This window comes from Cinclus cinclus, chromosome 3, assembly GCF_963662255.1.
Source record: "Cinclus cinclus chromosome 3, bCinCin1.1, whole genome shotgun sequence".
NCBI lineage: Eukaryota > Metazoa > Chordata > Aves > Passeriformes > Cinclidae > Cinclus > Cinclus cinclus.
In genome coordinates, this window is record NC_085048.1 from 115788158 (window position 1) to 115813618 (window position 25461).

General features: G+C 40.2%; 1 protein-coding gene across 1 annotated transcript; it reads right to left on the reverse strand.

Annotated features, from left to right (window-relative positions):
* Nucleotides 1-319: 319 nt before the first annotated feature.
* On the reverse strand, nucleotides 320-24902 carry HNRNPLL (heterogeneous nuclear ribonucleoprotein L like). The gene is made up of 13 exons (XM_062490694.1): nucleotides 24696-24902; nucleotides 16178-16296; nucleotides 15795-16032; nucleotides 12413-12498; nucleotides 10473-10569; nucleotides 10312-10384; nucleotides 6301-6372; nucleotides 4612-4829; nucleotides 4321-4442; nucleotides 3470-3671; nucleotides 2548-2605; nucleotides 2333-2431; nucleotides 320-1200 (listed from the first exon to the last, which is right to left on the reverse strand). Exons 1-13 carry the CDS (start codon nucleotides 24900-24902, stop codon nucleotides 1145-1147), a joined length of 1647 nt encoding a protein of 548 aa, XP_062346678.1. The 3' UTR covers nucleotides 320-1144.
* Nucleotides 24903-25461: the final 559 nt, after the last annotated feature.

Below are 25461 nucleotides of genomic sequence, written 5' to 3' on the forward strand. Positions count from 1 at the left end.
TGGGATAGAACAAATAATCTTCTCCAAAGTGAAAGATTTCTCACCTCAGTAATTTCACATCACATATTAAGTTGTTTTACCTGAATCCCACTGAAATTACCTCATTTTAAACTACACACAAGCCAAGACTATTCATCCAATGAATTCCTTCAGGGTCATAATAGATGTTTAAGATAAATCAGACAAAAGAAAACATTGAATTAACTGTTCAGGTATGAAAGGATATGGTGGGGGCTTTCTTTTTGTTTTAACAATTTTTATCACCTTGGTTTCCATTGCAATCCATGTTGTCAACCCCCCACAACTTTTAACATTTAGTATGTCATAACCACTGCTTTAAAAAAAAAAAAGTGTCAAAAGGATATGCTAAGCACCAAAGATTTAAGTTTAAATCACGGAAAATGAGGATGAACACATTGATACAGGCTTGCAATTTTAATTTTTAAAAGGCCCCTATGGTGGGACTAGCTGTAGATGGCATCATGCTAATGCAAATGGAAAACAGGTTTAAAAAAAAACAAACAACAAAACAAAAGTAAGTATGAATTCATACCATACATGTGTACATACTTAATACTTTTCAATGTTAGCTCAGTTTGAACTATAAATGAAGGCTATACTACTAAAAGTTCAGTATGTGCAACATTAACCCAATCAAAGCACTTCATAAATAAAAGCTTCTTTTTAGTATTGCAACATACTTCACTACTTAACATACTGAAAAACAAGTTCTACATTTAAAATTCTGCTGTAATAGTTCTATCTGCCAATTAAGACTACAAATGGAAAAATACTTGCTAATCTTCAACGTTTTGAAAATGCAAATATATTTCATTTTTTGAAAAGAAACAATCTTGTTTATCCTACTGGTGCTTCTTTAGACATTTGAAGATACTACACTAACAAAATACAAACTTTGTAGTAAGCTTACGACATGTACTTCTCAGAGGCAAAAATAAAAAAAAAAAAATCTGGTTTGCATTTATGAAGGAACACCCATTTATTATAAAACAAGATAAAAGATATTAGAATTAAGTTGAAACAAGGCAACAATAGAACAACCACTTTAGAGCTTTGTGAACGAAGTGTAGTTTTTAACTTGCAAATCCAGGTGAACGTAGCTTTTAACATGCTGTCCTCTTCTCTATAAATGGGATGAAGTAGAGAAGCAAAGCTTCAAGGTGTAAGGGTTGGAGCCATCTGTGAGGAGACAACACAGAAAACACCGTGGGCACAGCTCTCCTGCTGATCCACCTTCCATCACCTGGAAGTTCCCTGTATTTCACGCTCACACCTCCACTGGGGTGTGCCTTTTTCACACTGAAAGAGGAAACTTTGCTGCTGCTACCACCTCTCCACACTGAGATAAAACTGAATTTGTGAACCATTATCCATACTATCTTCAAAAAGTTTCTGCCCCTAAGGTCCATTATTAAGAAGGTGGACAAAAGGTGTGGGGGAAAAGATTTGAACTGTCAACACTTCACAGGGAGACAAACTCGTAACAGTTAGGAGAAGGTAGCTTAAAATAATTTTAAGACACTGGCCTAGATTCAAAATTATGTCTGGGAAAATTCCATTTAATCCAGTAAACTGTCTTAATTGTTCAGTGCAGATCTGGCCTGTTGTGTACTTGTTTAGCAGGTGAACTCACCCCACTCTGTTCTTGCTAGTTTGGAGTTAAATTCACCTTGGCTTCACAGTTTCTGGTGGTTTCAAAGGGAACATGCTACAGAAGCAGTAAACTGAGAGCTGCGAGCTGGGTAACTTAAAGAATCCACTTTTCAAGACATTGTAGAGTTCTCTATATTAATTGTGAAAGACTCATAGAAGGGTTTGGTTGGAAGAGATCATCTCACTGAATCATCCAGCTCCAACCTCCTGCCGTGGGCAGGGATGCCACAGACTAAACCAGGTTGCTCAGAGCCCCCTCCAGCCTGGTCTTGAACACTTCCAGGGATGGGGCATCCACAGCTTCTCTGGGCAACCTGTGCCAGTGCCTCACCAGCCTCACAGTCAAGAACATCTTCCTAACATCTCAAACCTAAATCTCTCAGTTTAAAACCCTTACTCCTTTTGTCCTGCCATTATTTGTCCCCATCAAAAGCCATTCTCCCTCTTTTTTACTGGCTCACTTTAAAGTACTGGAATGCTACCATAAGGTCATCCTGGGGCCTGCTCTTCTCCCATCTCAACAACCCCAGCTCTCTCAGCCTTTCCTAATAAGAGAGGTGCTCCAGCCCTCTGATCATTTCCATGGCTACCAGAACCCTGAAGTTCTCCTCCACAGAAGAAAAACTACAGCAGTGAGATTAGGAAAAAGTTTACTTACTTGGGACTCTTATCTGGTAGTGATTAAGTACAGTGAGAGCTTCTACTGCATCTGTCTTACATTCCCATTCCAACAGACCAGACAGTGTTTTGGCAGAAGCTGTCAAAATGAGAAATAAAAATGGGAAGGAGGAGATCAGTAACATCTCCTGATAGTGCATACTCAGATCAAAACTGGAACCAAGTAGCTTCCCAAACTGGCAAAATTTTACTTACGTTTTGGGTCAAACACTTTGTATTTAATAAAGCTGAGAACTTCATGATCCTCACATAACTGTCACAAAAATAAAATTAAGAGGTGAAACTCTAGCAAAAGTGTACATAAACAAATTAGCAAAAATTTCAAGTTCCTGGAAGAGACACATAAAAAGGAAGATTTGGACTTTTTAAGAGAGTTTGTAAGAATTTACGGCAAATAATTTTTAAAAATATGTTTAGACTGGTAACTCTTTAGAATACTATTCTGTAGTATGTAAAACAAGGCTCCTGTTTCTGTGATATCACTACTGTCTCCAAAAAAGTATTTAAACAATACCAAGTTCTACTTTTTGACATTCCTGCTCCAATACAGTAGTTCTGAAGTTGTACATACAAGGACACCACTTGGGAACCACAGTACCCCTTCAGACAGAGTTGGAAAAACATCTTTTATTGAACTGAAAAAGAACTCACTGAACTGTCAGTAACCTTACTACTGCCTCCACTGAAAGAGGCCCAGTAATATATGTTTCAAGCATCTAGAGTTTGTTTAGGATACAGCTGTGCCAAAGGTCCCAGGTGCATGCTTGTCTCCATTCCATAACATCCTAGCAGTCATTACAGGGAGTCAGTAAATCCTTTGTGATTTGTAGCCCTAACTTTCATGTATTTGCCTTTGCGTCTTCCCCCTCTCCTCCAAAAACCCCCCCACATTAAGCTCCTCAACTTTATTATCAAGATTTTCTTTCTCACATTAAAAAAAAAAAAAAAAAATAAAACTGAGACAGCAACTTCAGAATTGTGAACATATCCAGAGGGGCTACAAATGTATTTTAAGGAACAGCTCTCTTCCAGTGGCTCTCCCAGTTACTAATTTTCAAAAGCAGCACCATGAAAAGCCAGGACAGAGCCCAGAGAGTGCTGGATGTCAGTGACTCACCTTTACAAATGTTTCCTCAGTCACACACAGGGGAACATTGTAATAATGCAGCACACAGGAGGGTGGTTGGATGATGTTCTTGGATGCTTGGCCAGCGCTGGTGAAGCGATTGTTCTTACTCATGGCAAAATCCTTGTAACTACTCGTGCCATCCTCCAGTTCAAATATCTGGCTTGGAACTACTGAGTGCTGCTTGGAAACACTGGAATTTAAGGATAACATTTCTTAAATAATTAAGGTTATCATACTTTGCAGATTATTCTTTTTCAGATTATTATCTAACTAGAAAAGAGCTGATGTTTCTTTATAATAATGTGAAATAAATACAGTAAGAACAAGATGGATTGGATTTGACACCTTCCTTAAAAAAATGCAGGAAGAATGGATAAGACACATTAAGGAATACAGCTTACTAGTGGCCAATCCATGTAATGACAATATGCTTTATGAATATAAATAAATAAAATTATAAATAGCAATAAATCTCAGAGTGGGTGGGATTTAAAGGGACCTTAAAGATGCTCTCCTTCCAACCCCCCACCCCTGGGCAGGAACAGCTTCTACTAGAGCAGGCTGCTCAAATCCCCATCCAGTCTGGCCTTGTACACTTCCAGGGATGGAGCATCCTCAGCTTCTCTGGGCAACCTGTGTGAGGGCCTCACCACCCTCACAATAAAGAATTTCTTAATATCTAGCCTAAATTCACCCTCCTTCAGCTGAAAGCCAAAGTAAACAGTCACAATTGGATATCTTAACTCCCACAAAGATAACAGAGTGATGTGATACTGTCCTTTTGATACCTCATTCCATCTGCCCACTGGTGGGCCATAAATGTCATAAAACATATTTACCAGACATTGAGTCTCTTTCCAAATAACTTGACATTATTGAGATGTGTGACTGCTCTTTCCACAGCGTATTCATCACCCATTTCAACCAGTGCTGTGCCCGGAATAGTCTTCATAAATTTCACCTAAGACAGATAAGGTAAAAAAAAAAAAAAATTACATTGCAACAAAGAGCTTAAACAAGAGTTTTATCAAACACTGTGATATATTTTTAGACAATCTCAGAAAGGCTTTTTCCAAAGCATTTATTAAGAACTACAGTAGTTTCCAAGTTTCTAATAAATTATGCCTTACCTTCTCAATGTTTCCATACAAGCAGAACAGGTTGAATACCCTTGAACAGTTCATCTTGAGCTGATGCAACCCACTAACCATGACAACTGACCCAGAAGGATTTCCACCATGCATGTAAGAGGAGGATGCCTGTGGCAATGGATAAGCAACAAGTTCTGGAGTGTCCCGGGATCCCATTCGGTACCGGCTTGGCAAGGGCAACAAAGGACCATGGGAGCCTAAGGAGATGAGAGACCATGTTTTTATGTTGTTTGAAATAATTTTCACTACTTAATTATGCATCAAAGCCCATGTACATAATGCATATTTAAAGGAGGGATAGAAGGCTACAGCAATTGCTGAAAAAAAGATAACTCCAGTAATTACAAAAATCATTATCTTCCCTGCAGCGTGCAAAATATTTGAACATAAACGTATCAGAGGAAATTATTAAAAGCAACATTCAGAAATATTCCCATCTAGTTACAGAGCTATGTGACACCAAGAAAGACTATTACAAAGTCAGGAAAACAAACCAAAAGGAGACAGAGGTCAGGAGATGACACAGCTCTTTTTCCCAGAGATATGAAATTAAGTCAGAAGCCTGCCTTTCTACAAAAAGGTCATTTGCAAGAAACAGGAATACTTAAACCTCCACACTAATGCAAAATGAAGCAGTCCTATTTTCCACTAAAGAAAAAGTGACAAGTTTCACTGAAATAGACACATCTTTTCTTTTTTTTCTTTTAGTGATGAGACACTACTAGTAAGCAATACTTCTGTTCATAGAAAATGTCAGTATTACAGACCAAGGGGAGGATCCCTGTTTTCCTGAGACAAAAATAATGTGAAATTCACATAAGCAAAGTATAAAAGGAACCTTTTTTTTTTTTCACAGCAAAAAGCAGTAATGACAGGGAAACAATGGTACAGGAGGAGATGGACACATTACTTAAGGTAGAAGGATGTATCAGAAGAATGAAAAAAGACCATCACTGAATCAAGGTGAGACTTGGAAATTCCGGAGATTTGAAGAACCTTTGGAAGGAGTAGGTAGGATATCAACCTACATTGTAAAAGATCATAAATACCTTTGCAAAGAAAGAGGCAAGATAGATCACATTGCACCTGACAGCTGAGGGAGTAAATGACTAGAAAAGTCACGTGTGAGTGGGGACATGTCTCTCCACCCTGAGGTCTTGCTCAGCACATCAAAGTGATAGCAGGTCTTGCCTTAGAGAGAGCACTGGTAACAAATGCAGTGCTTTACAGCACTGATTCCAAAACATCATTCCTCTACACTCACATAGCTCTACCTTTTCTGAATCAGCTAAATTAGAAGTGCCAATGCCAACAATTCATAGCTTTGCATGCAAAAACATCAGAGCTCTCTGTTGTACCAAACCACTGATCACACTATGTTGCCATTTTCTAGAAAACTGCTTTCCCCATCCAGATATCATTTGGCAACTGAAACTTTCTTCCAAGGAATAAACCTGTAGAGCTGAACACTTTGGGTGTCAAGGAAGAGGCGAGCCAATGACTGCACAATGGATTTCACTGAACCAGCAGTGTTTCAGAAGGCAGACTCACAGCACTGCACGTGAACTGCCCATGCTGAAGGGAACCACAGCCAAGCATTGATTAAATATTTAGAATTCCCCAGAGCATGTAGGAAATCATAACCAGCTGTCATCCCATGTTACTTACCATAGCCATCATGTCTAAAGGATGATGGGTGCTCTCCCAAAATAGCTTGTCTCTGCCGGCCCTTCCCTCTGTCTAACGTGGGAAGGGAAAGAAACCAGTTTAGTATGCACAACCAGGTACTTGATTTCTCCAGTTAAGACACAAAGCTTCTAGTTAAGAAAAAGTAATTTGAGTCCTTGTTAATTTTATAAACGATTTCTCATTCACTCTATGTCTAAAAACACAAGCTGTAGCCCTGGGACACCAAAATTAAAAGACTGCCATCTGTATAACAAATTGCACTTAAGTTGATTGGGGGCAGTGGCCAATGAGGAGATGCAGACATTTAAAGTTTATGGAGATACCAAATAGTTCTCCTAACAGACACCACACATTAGTATAGAAAACACCATACAGAGCAGGATTTACCCATGTGTCTCTTAAAACAAATTTGAAATGCAGTACTTTTGAAAGACAGTACCTGAATCATAATATTAGCTTCAACAGCAACACATTTTCAAAGTGGGCTTCTTTCAAGAAGTTTCAGCATAAGCCAACAACAACCTGTATTACATGGTTTCATAATCAGTAAACAGAGAGCATTACATATGTGTACATATATATTTACAGAACACCTACTGATTTATGGGCCTGCTGAAAGGATTGTACATTGTGGCATTATCAGCAGCACATAACAGTTCAACTTAAGGAAAGTATCACTGAGTAATGCACTTAAACAACACTCAATCCTTTAAGAAAACCCAGTTCTCTAGGATATAAAGTTAAGCAAGGGGTCTACATTAATGGAGGGAAGCAATGTCTCACAGCCAAAGCTGTTTGTTCCAATCAAGATCCATGCTGCACGACAAAAAAATCTAAACTTCCAGATTTCTTTGTGGTAAGCAACAATTCTTTTCTTGCAATTATAAAAAAAAAAAGCTATATTAAAAAAATGGGGCAAGGTATTTATAATTTTACAACAGTTCTCAGGAAATTTAAGTATGACTGCTGAAAATAGTAACTCCAGCCCAATGCACTTGGAGCTTTTTCCCCAAAAAATAGGAACTATTTGATTACACAACAGTGGTAGATGAAAACACATGTGGCCCCTTCTGCTCAGGATTTTGAGGCCAGGTTCCAAGTCAAATATTTACTTTGGCAGTAAAATCTGAAGAGAGACCAGTCCTGAACACTTTCAAATATATAGAAGCAAGATTACTGCTGTCAAGTTTACTTTTCCACTCCCTTTTCAGGGTAACAGCTCCATTTCTTGGCACTAGAAAGCAAATGAGTCAGGTCAAGTATCTGAGCATTTAAACTGTATGCATGCAGTAATCATCTTTCAGAAAAATCAATGGTGTAGTTCAAATCTGTGGAACTAAACGCTTTGAAACTGCCCACTGTAAAATAAATTCTAGCATCACCTTCTTCAAATAAAGAATTCTGTGAGAAACATTTGACAAATATTTCCTTCTCGTGGTGGTGCAAGTCTCTCCTTGCTCCGTGTTTGTTCCTTCTTTGAACAAAGCCCCTGGATTGTGCCAGTACAAAAACTTGTGTAAACAACCATTTGAAACACGAGAACTGACCTGTGTTAAAAATAATTCTGAAAAAGAAAGGTTCTTTATAATCTTGTTTAAGCTTGGGTTCCTTGATTTTTAGTTTTGTTTTAACATCAGGTCCTTGAGTCACTTAGCAAGCTGGTATTGCCACCAAAAGAAATGCTCCAATCTAGTCTGAAATTTCTGGCTAAAGGCAAGTAGAATACTAAGGCAGGTGGGTTTATTTCACTCAATCTAATGCAATATGAGTTCACAGCAGCAGGCACTTGTCAGGAAGTTTATTTCAGTGGAGAAAGAATAGTAAAGAAATTTATCACCATAAAGAACTAAAAACAGTTCTTTTTAAAAAAAAGCATTAGCAAAATGCATATACTTCCTAACATCTGAAGGGTAGGTGTGAAATTCTGAAAGGATTTATTAGCATGTCTGTCCTTGGAATGAATTCCTTTGGGATAAGACTTTTGCTACAGTGAGAGCCCTACAGCTCAGGTCACACCATGTTCAAAACCCAACTAATGCTGTTGCCAGAGTAAGTTGAAGGACAAATACATAAACTCTTTCAAAGAAAACCCCAACTTCTGGATTACTTTATGGGCAAAACTGCTCTAGATGCCTGTTTTCTCAAATGCATTTCAGTGTTCAGTCAACAATTTATATTCCCATTGTCCACATAAAAGGATGTGGATCACAATAAATGAAAAATCATGCTACATACAATATGCAATGATGTGTATATATATATATGTTTAAATAATGCAAGTCTAATTTTCTTCCTTTTTTGTGTAGTAGAGCACTTACATATAGAGAATAGGGACAGAAATACAAGAAAAACAAAAGAACAGAGTTCTTGAAAAGAGCAAGCCACACCTATCCTAAGTTTTTCATTTTCCACTGTTTGCTCAAGTTTGGGGAAGTTTTAGTTCAGACAGTCATACCCATCTGCAGACCAATTACATAATACATTTAAATGCAGTGTTACAAGTCAGCCTCCAAACACTGCAGTGATCAAAAGACACGCAGGTCAAATGAATCCGTTCAATTTTTCCAATTCAAACCTTCAGATTTTTTTTCCTTGTTCTTGAGTTTCTTCAGAATCCCTTTTCTTTGACTCAAGAATTCGAGAAAAAAATTGAATCTCAATAGAAATAGTCATAATCTACAAGCTGCAACCAATACTGTAGCTCCCTTGTTAACTTTTTACAAGAACTTCGTTTTGAAAAGCCAAGCCCTAAGTTTTTAGTTGTACAACAGTTTCACAAGCCCAGTGTCTCTGCAGAATTACTGTGAAAGTGCAAATCTCTTGAGACAGCCAAAGCCCTGGTTCTCATGTAGCCTTTGATAAGTAGATACTCTATCTTGGTCACATTGTCTTCACTCTTCTAACTTTACATTGAACACATTATTGTACATAGGTTACTGAACACTGCACTCAAGATTTACAGATTTTTGGTTCTTTTAAATAAACACTTTACACGAGTTAGGCTAGACAGCATTTTGACTGTACATATATAATCATAGTTTCCACTGACATGAGTTAAGCTCTGAGAATTTTTACAGCTGAGTACTTAAGAGACAGTATGTCTGTACCAATTATGACTCTCCCTATTTTATTATTCACGTATAGTTGAGGGGACTCACTGGTATTGCACTGCTCAGTTCAAACTATCTGCATATAAGGACTGAATTTCCCTACTACTAAACAATATTTACACTGCTAAGTCTGAATGCAACTCTCACATACAGCAAGTAATAAAAAGATTACAATGTCAATGGTATCAACAAGAGGTTCTTAATTTTGGAGGTTCTCGATTTTTCAGTGGTAATTTTAAGGGAAATAAGACCAGCATACATACAAACGTGAACAGAATGGGTACAGTCTATCATGTTATTCATCCCACACAAATCTGAAGTACTGAAAATGTCCTCCTTTAAAAACTTGTGGTGATGGTGCATGCAGTATGCAGACAAGGTGAACTGCAAGTCTGAGGTTTTTCAGAGGGTTTTTTTGTTTGTTTGGGTTTTTGTTTTTTTTTTTTTTTTTTTTGCTGATGCCGATGTGGTGCATGATGAAGTGTAGAGTCAGCCTGCTGAAGTCCTCTATCCTTCTTAATGCCTTGTCCAACATAGGGGAAAAGAGTCCTTTCGAAGGAGAAGCAGTGTGCAAGTTTGTAGTTTATAAGGAATAGTCTGTGCCAGGTTTCCTCTCCTCCAAAGAGAGAGAGCTGCTTGGAGAAATGCAAGTCCTTGAGAACTGCGATGGTGCTTGGAGGTGTGGGCTCCTTGTTGCACTAAGTGGCTCAAGCACACGGCAGTAGGGGGCACTAGGGCTCAGGGTTAATTCCCTGCGGGGGCACAGCCTCCAGCAGCACTGGCCTGCTTTGGAAGGACTGTTGCCACACAGCCTGACCACGTGTGAAGGGCTGGCATTAGTACAGTCAAACAGCTACAGTGAGAATGGATCAGAACCTACCTCGGCGGCCCAGATATGGCTTAGTGTAGTCCCAACTATCGTTGTCATTCCTAATGACATTAAGTCGAGTTGGCTGTTCAAATAAAGTAAAAGTGAAAGAGGTTAAGCCTTGACTTCATTTTCTTTTTTAGTAAAATTAAAAGAGAAGGTCCAAGCATTACCCTTGCATATTCAATTTTTAGTGTGCAGCATCCTGCATAGATATCTGCTCCATTGAGTGCAGCCTTCGCCTTCTGGGCACAAAACACTGATTCAAACATGCACATCGTGTTAAGGATCTTTTTCCCCAGGTGTCTCACTGATGTCCCTTTTATCTGGTAAGTCTTTACTTTTGTAGCCTGCGAGTATTTCACTACTGTATACACTACAATAACTCCACACAGACTTATCACAGTAGTTACTTTACAGCAAAAAGAACTAAGAGTACATCCTCTTCAGCTCATTAGCCAAAAAACCCCCACGTAACTAAAAGAGAGACTTTGAGTGAACAAAGAACCATCTTGCCTCAAAAAAATACAACAGGCAGATGCATGTAGAAGGCTCCAACACCTAAGTTATTTCATACGCTCCCCATATTCCAAGATTAGCTCTGTGATTAGCACAAAAATGTGCCTGAGCCTTAGCACATCACAACCCATTATCTCATCCATACTCAATAATATATGGTGTCAGAAAGCCTGACCTCTGCAGCAGAACACACCTTTAGCATCACATCTTGGTATCATTTAGTTTAGACGTTTATCATTTAGAAATATTAGATTAAGTCCAAAACAACAGAATGTGCCTTGGTTTTACCACATTCCTGCAGCCCAACTTCTTCCAAAGAGACACAGGTTCACTGTGGAACTTAAAAATTAGGAAAGTTAAGTTTTCCAGATCTATAAGAAACTGACACTGGCCAGAACTGCAGCAGTAATGGGTACTTCAAGTTTAAATTTGAGTAAATTTTTGAACTTTTCAGATACGGCTTGTCTTGAAGCTGACTTTCCTTGCCACTCCAAACTGCTCACCTTGCTGCTGCATTACTTCACTCACATGTGTGAGTTTTCTTTCAACTGCTGGCTGGTTTCATTTTCAATAAAAGGCATGTTAGAGAATTTAATTCAAAGGACATAAGGATGGCAGTTTCTGAGTGTGTGTAGGACCCTCCCCACAACTTCCCTAAGTTCTCACAAGATGAAGAATAACTGCCAACTGTGCAAGTCATGTGATCCTGACAATTCCATTTTTAACAAACTTGACACATACAGTAAGTCAAATTACTGTCTGTTAGGACATACAGTTTAAGTTTTCAACATAGATAAATAGCAATTAGTTTGATTTAATAGAACTTGGGTTGTTCCCTTTGCCTGGAAAATTATCAACGCAGCCAGCATACTGGTAGCATCTGAAATTACAAAATAATGGTAAATAATTTGGCAAATTTTGTCCAGATAACAGTTAAAAATGGATGTTAAGAGAGCTTTAGGAAGAGGACTGTCAGAGTTTCACAAATTAAGGCCTAGTCATATCAGACTTCAGACTTCATAAACCACACCAACACACAACAATTCTGAACATGCAACCCAAGAACAAGTGAAGGCTGCAAATAGAGTAAACAGTGGGATAATAGAGAAGGGAATTTCTTCAACACACGATGCCCAAGAATAAAAAGTAAAGGATGCCTAAGCTGGCCTTTGCTTTATAAAGTGAAAATAGCAAGACAAGCAGTACATACTGGGACTATTTTAGAAGAGTCTGAAGAAGACAAACTGCACTTCTGCAATCCCTTACCTATTTCTACACAGGGAGAAACCAGGAAACTTTTGTGTATGAGGGGCTGGCAAATCTATGATACAATTAATGTCTGCAATTATGAGGCCTGAGGGACTATAAATGTGGTTATCAACATTTGTTGACAGTGCCATTTCCCTACAAAGATGAAATGTGTAAGTACTACTTTGTCATACAGTCATACAAAAATTAGAAGTTGCCATATCATAGACAGAAATTAAAAAATCATTTGGTCTCAAAATCACATGGTATTTTTCTGACATTTGCATGTTAAACCCATTTGGAGTCAAGAACCTATAGAAAAAAAAATCACACTCAAAAAGGATATTCAACCATGGCTTGTATTCCATTCCTCTTGAATATAACAATGCGCTGAACTTTTCCAACAGGGTTGCACACAGTGTACAAAACATCCTGAGGAAGAAGGAGAAGAAGAAAAAAAAAATTTAGTCAGATGGGAAATTCCAAACAATTTTGGTCCACAGAACATTTTCTTGCAGTGGCATTTAAATGCCAAAGAGCAAAGAAAAGCCCTGTTAACATTCCATTTCTTGTTTTCCCCTCTACAATTTACACATTCATGATTGGCATTTTTATGGATCAATATACTAGAGGCAATCAAATCTGAAAAACAGGAGAAGGTTTCTTACAGAAGTACTCACGCAAAGACTGGTTTAACAAGTAACTTCAATTATTTTAAAACCCAGTAACTACATCCATGTGTCAAGCTCTGTTACCTTTGAAGCACTGCCCTGCAGTAGTTCTACCACAGCAAAGACAAAGTGACACTTATAGTTGTAACACATTTCATAAGATTCCAGCAGCTGAGTTCATATTGTTTTTCAGAGAGTAAGTTCAAATGTAAACTTAGCTCATCAAAATGAGAATTTCAACAGTTGTCATTTGCCTGAAGCAAGTGTGTGCTATGCTCCTTCCTTCCTTTTTATCTAAACCAAATACCTCCAAGATGATCATTCCAAGATCTTGGTGTACATCCTCAGGTTTATTTGGGGGTCAAGAGGGAGAAGTGGCAAAGGAAGTAGGTATAATATTTATTATTATGTTTTGCAGAGTAGAGGGGCAGTTGGGAGGCAGAGGAGCAGGGGGGATGTGCATTTCTTAAAACCAAAACAAACACAGCCCATACAGCCTGAACCCATAAAAACATAAGACCTATGAGATCATTTACAGCACACTTGGCAGCACGAAAGGCTGCCCTCCATCTCTCCTGTCTGGGAGAAGAGAGTCCCAGAAACCCTCCAGCTCCAGGTGACATGAATTTTCATGTGACTTTCCTTCACAATTAGTCCCTCAAAAAATTTTTTTTTGCAGCCACTTAATTAAAATTAAAAAAAAAATTGTCTTTCAAAATGTAAGCTCTACTCAAAACTTCATCGGAGTCAATAGCCAGCAGACACACACACAGAGCTGGATTTTTAAATTATATTTCATAATTCAGCTGCTTTATATTACCAAATCAGTCAAGTGGTTGACAAGACACAGTAATGAGGGCTATTTATTAACAAATTAAGCACTAGTATTATAGACATATTAGAATATCATAATTCAATTGACAAGGTACACCACACCTTCCTCAAGCATGTACAGAAGGTTTAGAAGTGAGAACTAAAAGGAACAGCAGAAGTATGGCTGAACAGACAGCAGTGGCTGCAGCAGCACAAGTCACTTTGGGAAAGTCTCTTTGAACAGACAAATCCCTGACAAAGTTCTGCCCACAGGTAAGGAAATGAAAAAACTGAACTTCAAAGACGTGTACATGACATCTTGGGCAAAACTTTTCAACAACAACAAAAAAAAACCCAAACAAACAAACAAAAAAAGATCTGTAAGAGAGAAGCTGGTCACAATTGCAATGGAGTAAATAGGCTGCAGCAAAATTATAGAAAAATTTTGCTTCTGCCACAAGATGCCTTTTAACAGACCAAAATCTCTCCAAAAACACCATCTTGTTTGTAAAGTAAAGCTCTTAAAAACTATAAAACAGTTTACTGAAGTTATTCAGACTTGTCACTTAAAATTCGTTGCAATTTTTCATCTATTGTTTCTAACTCTAGTTCAAATTTAAGAAGAGAAGAGTGTTGAAGAGGAAGAAGTAGTATTTGGTTTTGTGTCTTGGTTTTTTTTTTGAGGGGAGGGATGTTTGGCTGATTTTTGCTTTATTTTGTTGGGGGTGGTTGGTTTTTGTTTTTGTTTTTTTTTGTTGTTTTTTTTTTTAATAATGCAGACTTTGCCTGAGGCATTCTTAAATTAACTAGTTTTTAACCCATCACACAAGTGCAAAATTTGTATTTTTCTCTCCACATTTTTAGCTGTTATGGGCACAGCTGCTCTCCCCAGTTGCTGTGACTACACTGCCTTCAATGAACTCTGCTGCTTCCCAGTAATTCTGGAAATCTGCCTGCTTCTAGCACTCATTTGTACATGCTAAAGAAACAGCTGGGGGCAGTGGGAAGGAAGAGGTTGGGGGGAGTTGTTTGTTTTTAGAATGGAGCTACTGTGCCAGAGGCTTCATCCTCAGAATTCCCATGAAACTCTCCTAGCCCAGATCCAGGCTTCTGCTCCCAGTTTCTTCAAGCATCCACCTTCAACTCAGCAGCTCATGCAAGGCAAATTTAAAATGCATGAATGAAACAGAGCTTCCAAAATTTGTATTACACCCATGTGCAAAGAATACTGTAACTCAGTCAGTGGATTTGTTCACACAGCTCACAGCAGGTTTGTTTTTAAACACTAGAAAGCCACTCATACCATGGCATGTTTTTCTATTAAAAAAAATTGACAGGAGGAAGAAAATTCATCACTCACTGATGAATCAAGAGACAAAAATACTCAAAGGACAGAGAAGCAAAAAGCATGTTGTGGAACTGACTACTTGAGGTAATTTGGGATTACAAAGTTACAGTCAATTTGCTCTCATAATATACAGCACATTAAATAAAACTTAATGCTTGCATGAAGTTACTTGCTTCAACACACCCCAAACAATTTGAGCCATACCATCTTACATACCTAAGAAAAAGTGATTCACACTCGTATCATAGTACACAATTTTAAATGTTTTCCTGAAATGTTTCTGTGCAATTTAACATCTACTATAAAATCTCCTATGAAAAATATAAGCATTTAATGCACGAAAAAGCATAAATTCTTAAATAACAACATCAAAAAACCTGTAACTTAAAAAACATGCACACATGCCATTAATAAATGGCAATAAATTAAGATGTAATTATATAAATGGTACAACTTGAAATACTGAAAAGGAAAATATATTGGCCCAAATAAAAGTGAGGAAGATTCCATCACACTGGAGTTGATCACCAAAAGATAAAGGTTTCACCTTTCCACAAAGGAAATATTTAAGAAGGACTGCAATAAAATAACCCTTCCCTACTGGAAAAATTGCATGCTCTTTATAAACATACACCACTCAGAGCCTAAAGGCTCAGTAACAATCTTAACGTTGTGGCAACACATTTAGAAATATTCCAGAAGTGTGCAGCAACTTTAAAACATTTCAAAATTCTCACTTCCGAAGCCTTCAAATGCATTGCAAAACATCTGCACTAGATTGTCTTTAAAAACCTTTATTTAAGAACATGCACGTTACCTATGTGAAGATACAAAAAAAAAAAAAACAAAACAAAACAAAACAAAAAAAATAAATAAAAGAAGAAGAAGAAACATACCACTGTAATTGGGTAGAGAGGATTCTGAATCGACAAGAGGAGAACTTTATTCCCACCGGATGGGTCATCAGTGTTCCCTGGCCGGGTGATCCTCTTGCTTGTGGAGTAGTTGAAGAAGGCCTGCTGCCCAGCAATGTACACAGGTTCATCTGCTGCAAATGTCACACACTTCTTTGCACTCTCCACGTTTTCAAACTCCACCAGAGCCTGGCGCTTGAACGGCATCATCATGACATAGCTGGTGAGGGAAACATCACACTAAGGTTTCCTGCTGGCTCACAACAACTCCCAGGTCCCATGATGGTCATTTATGACGTTTGTTTGTTGGTTTTTTGTTTTGCTTTTTTTTTTTTTTAACCAAACCATTCCTAATTAGGACATACCATATGGTTCCAAACTTCTCAAGAGCTTCCACGAGATCTGCTTCTACCACAGATTCGCACAGCCCTCGGACGTGGACGACAGGAGAAACAGAGACTTTGTGATGACTTCCCCCGGCATCCTAGCAACAAAATGACATTTTAAAATTCAACACAGAGCAAGGAACACTTCTATCATCAACTAAAATTAAATGCTAGGTAGACACTACACTGGGTCCAGAAGCAGCCATCCAAATGCACAATCTAAGCATGTGTTAAATAATTTAACTTTTCTTTCCAAACGGATTGCCAAGTTCAGTTGCTGAAGTGTATTTAAAATAAAAAGCTTTTCAGATTTAATTAATCTGTTTGCACACACAGGATTTTTCTTGTATATAAAAAAAAAAAAAAGGAGCCATTAACACTGATTGAATTGCAGGAGGTCTTACAAACACCCTATTCATTAGGAGCATAAAAAAAAATTAGGACATGTCCAATAGCTAAAATATTTCTGACACTCTGCTTGCTGATGCTGGTTAATTTTTTTTTTTTTGAGACAGGCTGAGACAATAAAAAAGCAAGAACAAATGAGGGCTATCCAAAAACTCAATGCAAATTGAGTATTTTTCCAATGTTCCACAATGCAAGAAAATGCCAGCTCTGGATTATGGTTGCAATAAACCCAACCTCCCTACTAATTCTTTTTTTTTAAAACTCACAATTTCTGTACATATGGGGATCTTTTCACCCCAAGGCTGACTACTATTAATGGATCCAGACATCATACATTAGCACACAGAATTCCCACCATAAATATTTTTCAGAGCTACTTTCAGACAGGCTCAGTTCTGTGTGACTGAAGAATCTGGGTTGGAATCAGCTGATCTTTCCATGAAAACCCTGAAGTAAGGTTGAAAATTACCTTTAATATTCTAGGACACAGAGCCTCAAAAAAAAAAAAAAAAAAAAAAAAAAACCCAAAAAAAAAAAAACCCAAACAAACAAACAAAAAAGTAACCCAATAATGGGAGATGATAAAAAAATACTAATGATAATAAAGGGCACACTAAGATACACTGCAAACACCCAGCACCCAAATTTGATATTGTAGCATCAGTGTGAAGCTGATGTATTCAAATTTAGGGACTACATCAATGTGTCCCATCTAACAGATCCAGTATTGTTGATTTTTCACTTTTTTAAAACAGCAGCACATCATCTTCTGGATCTTGAGAGAGATTCTCATTTGTAGCACAAAGGAGCATTGAGCTACAATAATTAAGTACCCACAATGATTGCTCCTACTGTTAAGACATTCCTCTCTCCTCTGTTCATTTGAACAACAGATGCCAGGAAAAAAACACATTCCAGATAACTACAAATTGAATCTTGTGTGTTTTACTCCTGTGTTTCATGTACAGTTCTAACTAAACAATTAAAAGAGATTTTTTTTTTCTTTAAATCAAGGATTTGACCATTCTGTTTGAATCAAAAGCCAGCACTTCAGGCTTCTTCAGACATCAGAACAATCTGCTCTGTAGTATTTTAAGCTTACCTTACATTTTATTTGTTTGCAGCAGGAAAGCACTTTAAGTGTCAACACGATATTTTGAATAAGAACTGTGGCAAGGCTGGGAAAACACCACTGTTGATATTTGCATAAGTCACCTTGTATCCTGAATCAGTCAGTCCCAGTGTACTGCAGGAGCAGTGATCAAAGTAGTCTGGAAAGGTTAATACTTTGAACTGCAAATGCTTAGGCACTTGTAGAAGGAACACAACTACAGAGAGATTTTATTTTCAGCTCATACGTTCTTAACCCACATACACACTTTTCAAAGCTGAATAAAGCACCTGAGGAAATCTTCAAGAGAAAACTAACAGTAACTACCACTTTTTCCTGCAAACCCTATTATCTTAAGATGTTGACATAATGGGCACCTTTATTTACAATCTACAGAACAATCAAAAACTAGTACATTAATTATTCATTGCCCTGCATACTTGCTACTATATTAAGATCCCAGTTAGTGCCTGGGGATGCATTTCCTTTTAGGTTTCTTTAATACACTCGAGAAATCCCATCTAATAATATTTCTGCCTAACCACATGGTGAATACAAGCAATGATTTGCTCATTGAAGCAGACTCACCACAAGGAATAGTTACTACCAACTTAGTACTTGCCACTCACTACCTTTTTGAACTAACATCTCCATAAATCACATCAAGCTTTTCAGAGAATGTATATTCAGAAGAGTATTTAACTCTCCCTCCCCTTTCCAGCTCAAACTTCTGGTTTAGTTTCAGTTCATGGTTCTTTGTTATGCACATTCCTTTGTATTTTTATCTGCCAGCAGGTATTAGTAGATACAAATCTTTCTAACAGTGCAAATTCTCTCAGAAATTAAGACTTTTACACTTGCATCTTCAAATCCATTATCCACGAGTTACATGAACATGTACAGGTGTCTGCACTTCTGCAAAATATAAAAAAATACAAATTTTGCTTTCTGTTGTCATTAAAACAATGCTTGGCTTTCCAAGCCCAATTTCCTTCTCCCAAAACATCATACAGAAGGTATTCTTTTTAGCAATGTTCAGCAAGAGATTTAGAAATAACCAAAAACTGCCATTATATAAGCCTGTGCAGGAGCTCAAGAAGCATGGAGTAAAGAAAAAAAAAACTCCCCCAAAACAAACAACAGAAAAACAACCCACCCGCCCTCCAAAAAAAAAAAAAAAAAAAAAAAAGGAAAAAAAAAACCAAAAAAACCGCAACCAAGTGATATCTCAGTCCCCTGCCATGAATTTAAGGACTTACCTACAGAGAATTTCAGAACCACTTTTATACAAATAAAAACACTGACGTGGCCAAATTAGAGGGTTTCTGCTTTACTCCAAATAGTTTCTAGCCAGCAGCAGTGAACAGCAGCACAAGAACCAAGCACAAATGAGCCAGGAAGCCTCAAACTAACATTCACAGAGCACATGGGTTGGTGAAAGATGGGGACATGTGTCACAGGTGTGTATTTGGGTGCAAGAAAAGTCTTCACAAAGGGCAGACACACACATACATATCACTGTCAAAGAAGTTTTGCAGCTGCAAAGCTGCAGTATCAAGCAAATCTAGAATGACCCTGGATTTCCTCTAGAAGGAAAAAATAAAACCACCAGACCACATGAAAAATCAAAGTGTCTGCAGAGTGTAAAGTGTACAGCTAAGGTCAGAACATTCACAGTTCATCCAGCTGCTGCTGGAATTTCTTTGCAGAGATGAACAATGCAGGATTTTAACCAAGATCTCACGGCCAATGTATCTTGAAAGCTACATGTGCTACAGTTGGCACACAGACAAGGGTTACATCAAAGCATCTGCTCACACACTGACTAACAACCACCAGTATTTCCCTGCCTACAAAGGAGTCTTTCAGTAACTCAGCTCCCATGAGAGCACAAAAGCCCCATGCAAAACTCCAACACCATGCTTGCACTTCACTAAAGCCAGGAGAACAGAGTAGCCAATGTTATGGCTGTACCATTTATATATATATATGTATGTATCTTAAGGGGGTTTGAAAGCTCAATAATGATTTTCTGGACAGAAAAATGCAGTTAATTTAAATAGATAATGGAACAGACTTCCTGCTCAAGACCAGTAACAAGGACAGAAAAGGTTTCCCTAGAGAAAGAAACCAGGAGCATAAAAATGCTTACCCTGGAACAAAGGTAAGGCACAAAGGGAAGCATATCCAAGCCGATGAAGTACAAACAAGTGACTTCACATACCTAAGACTACAACAGAAGCAGCTTCAAAGAACACCTATGGCATTTTAGCATCCATTTTTTGGTGACCTACATACCTGTACATAACATTTGAAACGTATCAATGGTTTCTTGCCAACTAATTACAGTTTGCCATTCCAAAAAGGAAGAAAAGTCATCATGGGCTGTAGGACAATGCATCTCTTGCACATCAAGTCCAGATTCGAATCTTCTCACCAACTGTTTGCACAAAAAATGTGTCCTTTATCCTTTCTCCAGTCAGACACTTTCCAGTCAGTATACTCTTATTAGTCCTATTAATCTGAATTACCTTTTTTTGACATCTGCTTCTTTGTCTTTTCACTATTTACCTCCTCCATCTCTCTTTTTTTCCCTCACTGCAAAAGGATGGCACTTCTCCTTCATATTCCCTCTGCCAAGTACCTAAACACATTCTTACTTATAAGTTTCTCACTGTTCAGATTATCTTATTCAGTCTCAATTTTCTCCTCTCTCTGCATCCCTCTTAACTGGTCTGAAATTTGTTTTACAGATACAACAGCATGGGTTGTGGGTGGGGAGAAGCATCTCAGAAGAACCAAGCAAAGACAAAGTTAAGGCTCCACAGCAGTGGAAGAATTTATCAGTTTTGTATACCCTGGATTTGTGCCTTTTTAATTGCTGTTGGTTGGTTTAGGGGCCTGGGGGGCAGGGCTACACAGAGGAAGGGGGTTAAGATTAATCACACCCCATACTCTGGAAGGTTACCTAGCAATTTATCTTTTTTTTTTTTTTCTGGATGAGGAGTTTAGATATCATTTCTCTTTGTTTAATGTATCTCTACCACTGTGTCCTTTCAATGATTTCAACTGCTACAGAAAATATCTGCACTGTGACCCCTTCTGCTAACTCTGAACTGGACCTCAAATGGTCAGGTATTTGGACCGTGTGATTGTCCCAAGTCCCTTCCAAATGAAATCACCTATTCTATTTTCCTCTCTACTCATGACAAGCTGATTATCCTTAAAAAAATATGTATATAAATAAATAAATAAATTTCATAAAACCGAGCAAACACCATTCCAAAACAAAACACAAAACAACATCAGGAGATTCTGCCTGAGATACTGGAAGAAGAACCAGCCTGAAGGTAATGTTTTGGGGGGGGTTTGGGGTTTTTTTGGTTTGTTTTTTTTTTTTAAGGAAGACAAAGGAGGGAAGATGATTTGCATTTACTCAAAACCAGCTTCTAGGATGGACTTCATTTAAGTAATGGACAAGTCACTGCAAAATAGGTCAAGATCTGAACACATTGCATTTAGCTGCTGTTACCACACTGCCCATGTCAGACATGGAGCAACTGAGTTGTAAAGAAGAGCTGCTTTCCATTTAGCATCCAGGAAGTTTCAATAGAGTGGCTCAGAAGCTGCAGGATCACATCTCCATTTTACCTTGCAGCAGCTCATAGCTCTGTTTGTTTGTTCAGACACCACATCTCACTTCCCCAGCCATAAGAATGGGGTTAATAGATCTCCCTGACTTCACAAGAATGCTTAGCAATAGGTTATGTCAGAGACAGTGAGAGAATTGGATGCTACAGGTTGTATAAATTATGACATTAATCCATAAAACTGACATTTTAGGGAGGGAGAGGAGATGGAGCTGAAAGAGCCTCAAAATTCCCTTAAACATAGCTCTCAGCCCACATTATCCCAGTGTCCTGACCCTCTGCTGCACTGCAATCCTGATTCCTCTGATAAGGATTCACCATCACTTCAACACTGCTTCTGTAAAGGTCATTTTTCCAAATCATACTCTCTCCCACTGAGTACTTCTGCAGGAGCACATCCTGCTCCTTCCCTGGTCAACACCCTGGTTTGTTCCTGGCTCTCCAGGCTCCTCAACCTGGAGATGGGCCATGAAGGAGAGGGTACACCTCTGGCTTACAAGAAGTGTCCACACAAGTGGGAAACTGAGGAAAACAAAGAGCAAGATCAATGTCAGATTCCCTCAGGATCTCACATAGAGATTACTAGGCACCCTTCTCAAAAAAAAAAAAAAAAAAAAAAAAAAAAAAAAAAAAAAAAAGAGGGGGAGAAAGAGAGAGGCATGAAGGGCTTCTTCAGCCAAATGCAACAATCCCAGAACAGGAAACTGCCACAATAATAAATACAGGCCAAGACAGTGACCCCAGCAACCTGCCAGAAGAGTCCAAATACAAAAGAGCTTTTATGCAAGGGTATATAATCCATAAGAGTGTACAGTTCACTGATATTCCAGGGCATATGCAAGGAATTTTTTTAAATCACATTAAATTAAACTAAAAAAAAAAAAAAAAAAGAAACAAAACAAAAAAAAAGAAAGAAAAAAACAAACAGCAAAACCCAACAAATCATAAGGCTGCCAGACTCCTCTCACTCTTTACCCCGATCATCATTTCACCATCATCTCCCATTTCTCCTCCTAATTTCCCACTTGCTGTAGTTCCTCCTACTTATTTTTCTGTTCTCTTCTGAGTGATCCAGGACACTTGCACTTCTTCCCTCCTCTCAACCCACCTTCATTCTGTATGTCTGAACCACATACAACTTTTACAAGCTGAGGACATTTCCCTGCAGAGGAACAAGTAAGATACGTCACAGAACAAGTTAGTTTCCTGCACATTTTTGTAGGTGTTAAAGAGAAAAAAAAAAATGAAAATTCACATTGACTAACTCTACCTAATAGAACTTGGCATTTTGCTATTAAAGCTTCACATAAAATTACTAACAAAACCTCTCAGTCATTCACTTTTCCAATCTCCACTTGATGTTACAGCTTAAGAAACCAGTTTGATCTCCAGCATCAAGACAATTTCTGCCTCTCCAACAGTAAACCTGAGAATATTTTGCCAATAAATTGTCAATGACACTGCCACAGACACAACCAGCTGCTGAAAGACCTGCTACACATTTGCTTCAGTTTCTTTACTCACATGCCTCAGCAGGTGCCATATTTGAGATCCAAAAGGTGAAGTTACATACCCCATGCTCCCATTACCATGAAGGATAAACTTGGTTAAAGTGAGATACTGAGACATCATTAAGACACTCTGAGCCAGAGCCCAGAAAGAAGGAAAAAGAGAAATACAAGAACTAGTTGATTTCATAAAAGTACTGCTGAAAAGAGGAAAAGCAAAAGCACAATCTCCTTTCTACTTGAAACAGTCGCTGCATGGTGTTCAGCTCTCCTACATGACAAACTTTGCAGATAACTTAAGCAACTGTAAGGATTTCTTTCAGCACTGGCCTGTAAGACAGAGCACATGAGTAAGTCTTCACTGCAACAGAGGTGATGGTCTGTCACAAGAAACTTGAGAGTAAAAAAAAAGTTCTCTACGGAAGTATATTTTGCTACAATTTATCAGCAAACTATTGTAATAATGTGCTGATTTGGGCTGGGGTAAAGTTAATTTTCTCCATAGTAGTACGGGCTGTATTTTGTACTCATGCTCAAAACAGTGTTGTTAATACAGAAGTTTTCCTTCCTGCTGATCAAGAATCAAGGCTTTCTCTGCTTTTCCTGCGGCTCCACATGTGAGCACAGCCAAAACAGTGACCTCAAGTGACCTAAGGAATATCCCAAACCCTATGAAATCCCCCTCAGCATATATAAAGTGGGGGAAGAACAAGGGAGAGCAGGGTTTTCCTCGCTTGTACCCTTGATTCCCTCCACCATCAGACCGGGCAGGAGTCAGTTGCGCAGCGCTTGGTTGCAGGAGAGGGTTAAACCACGACAACAAATTTAGCACGCACCTTCACTTTCAATAGGTTTAACTGATGGAGAAATGGTAACAACAAATGCTCCCTCATTAACCCATCCCAGTGATAAGCAAGTTCATTTTAACCAATCACAAAATACGTATTCCAAATTTCATCCACTGACACCGAACCAATGGTCTACTGATTTGGCTTATTCAAAGAAAAAAAAGAAAGAGCCATCAAGGAGAAAAATGGTTCGAATCAGGTGAATAATTAGTTAGATTAGGAATCCAACAGCAGACAGAAAAGACTCGTTAGCTCAAGTTTATAGGTCAAGGACTACCTTGATACTTAGATGCAAATTCACGAGGAAAAGGTACGTAGGGAAAAAGTCAATCATCGCGCTCATAGCAGTGGGAGGGAGGGAGAAAGCAGAATTAGAAATTAATTTTAAAAGGAGGCGATGGTTAAAGACCAGCCTTATCGCCGAAAGGCGCCGGACACAAAGGCAGAACGGAGGATGAAAAGAAACCCTCGGCAGCCGCTTCAGCCCCCGCCGCCCTCCCCGCTCCTCGGTGTTTCTATAGTTACGCTCAGCAACAGGGCCGGCACAAAACTTGCAATGGCGATACCCCGAAAGGCACCCGGCTGCCCGCGGAACGGCGGCAGCCCGCGAGCTCCCAAAGCCCCATCCCTCACACCCGCGCATCCCTCGGGCCCCGGGCTCAGCCCGCGCCCCAGGGCGGTCAGGAACACGCGCGCTTGAGGCGGGGAAGCACGGAGCGCAGCAAGGAGCCGGCCGGGAGCCCCCGCCATTCCCACCCCGCCGGAAGCGCCTCCATGCCTGGGAAGCTGGTGGAGGGCCCCGACCCCGGGAAGGCCTCGCGGCCGCGAGCGGCCCCCCCGCCCCTCCCCGGGGAGCAGCGGAGGGGGCGGCGGCGGCCTCGCCCGCGGTAGGGGCGGGGCGGGACGGGCCCCCTCCCCCCGCCGGCAGCCTGAGGGGAGCCGCCCCCTCCCCGCCGGCCGCGCGTCCCTTACCCCCCCCGAGAAGCCGCCGCCGCTGCTGCGCGACGCGGGGGGCTTGTCCCGCCGGCCCTCGCTCTCCTCCGCGCCGCTGTACTCGATCTCGCCTTCCTCGGCAGCGGAGCTGGGTTTCAGCCGCTTGGCCTGGCTCTCGTAGGCGCCGTCTTCCTCCTCCTCCTCCTCTTCCTCCTCGTACCGCTCTCCGGATGACGGCGACGACATGTCCGCGGGAGGGAAAGGGCGTCCGGCGGGGGAGACGACGCGGGAGCGGGGACGGAGCCGGCGGCGGCACCGAACCCGAGCGATGCTCTGTGCCGCGGCCCCCGCACACGGCCCGCCCCGCGCCGGCACACGGCCCCGCCTCCCCGCCCGCTGCCGCCGCCGCGATTGGATCCGAGCCGAGGAGGGGACGGGCGCACCGCGGCGATTGGTCGCTACACGTGTCCATCAGGCGACGGCGCCGTTCCATTGGAAGGGAGCGCGCCCGTCACCGAGCTGTGGGGCCGCCTCGGCCCCGCCCCCCCGCCGCCGTGCCTGAGGGCTCTGTCGGGGGGAGGCGGCGGGAGATGCGCTGAGGGTCCCGCACCGCCCGCCCTGCGCCCCCGGGCATTTTCCTTGCCGATCACCGCCTCCAGCCGTCCTGGCCGCCTTTGTCTCCTTCCTAGAGCCACCGGCTGATGGGGCAGCGGGTGACGCGGACCCCGGCGCTGCGGTCCGCGAGGAGCGGCGCGGCCGGCGTGTCCCGGCTGCGGGAGCCACGGCAGCTGTGAGCTACCAAGGT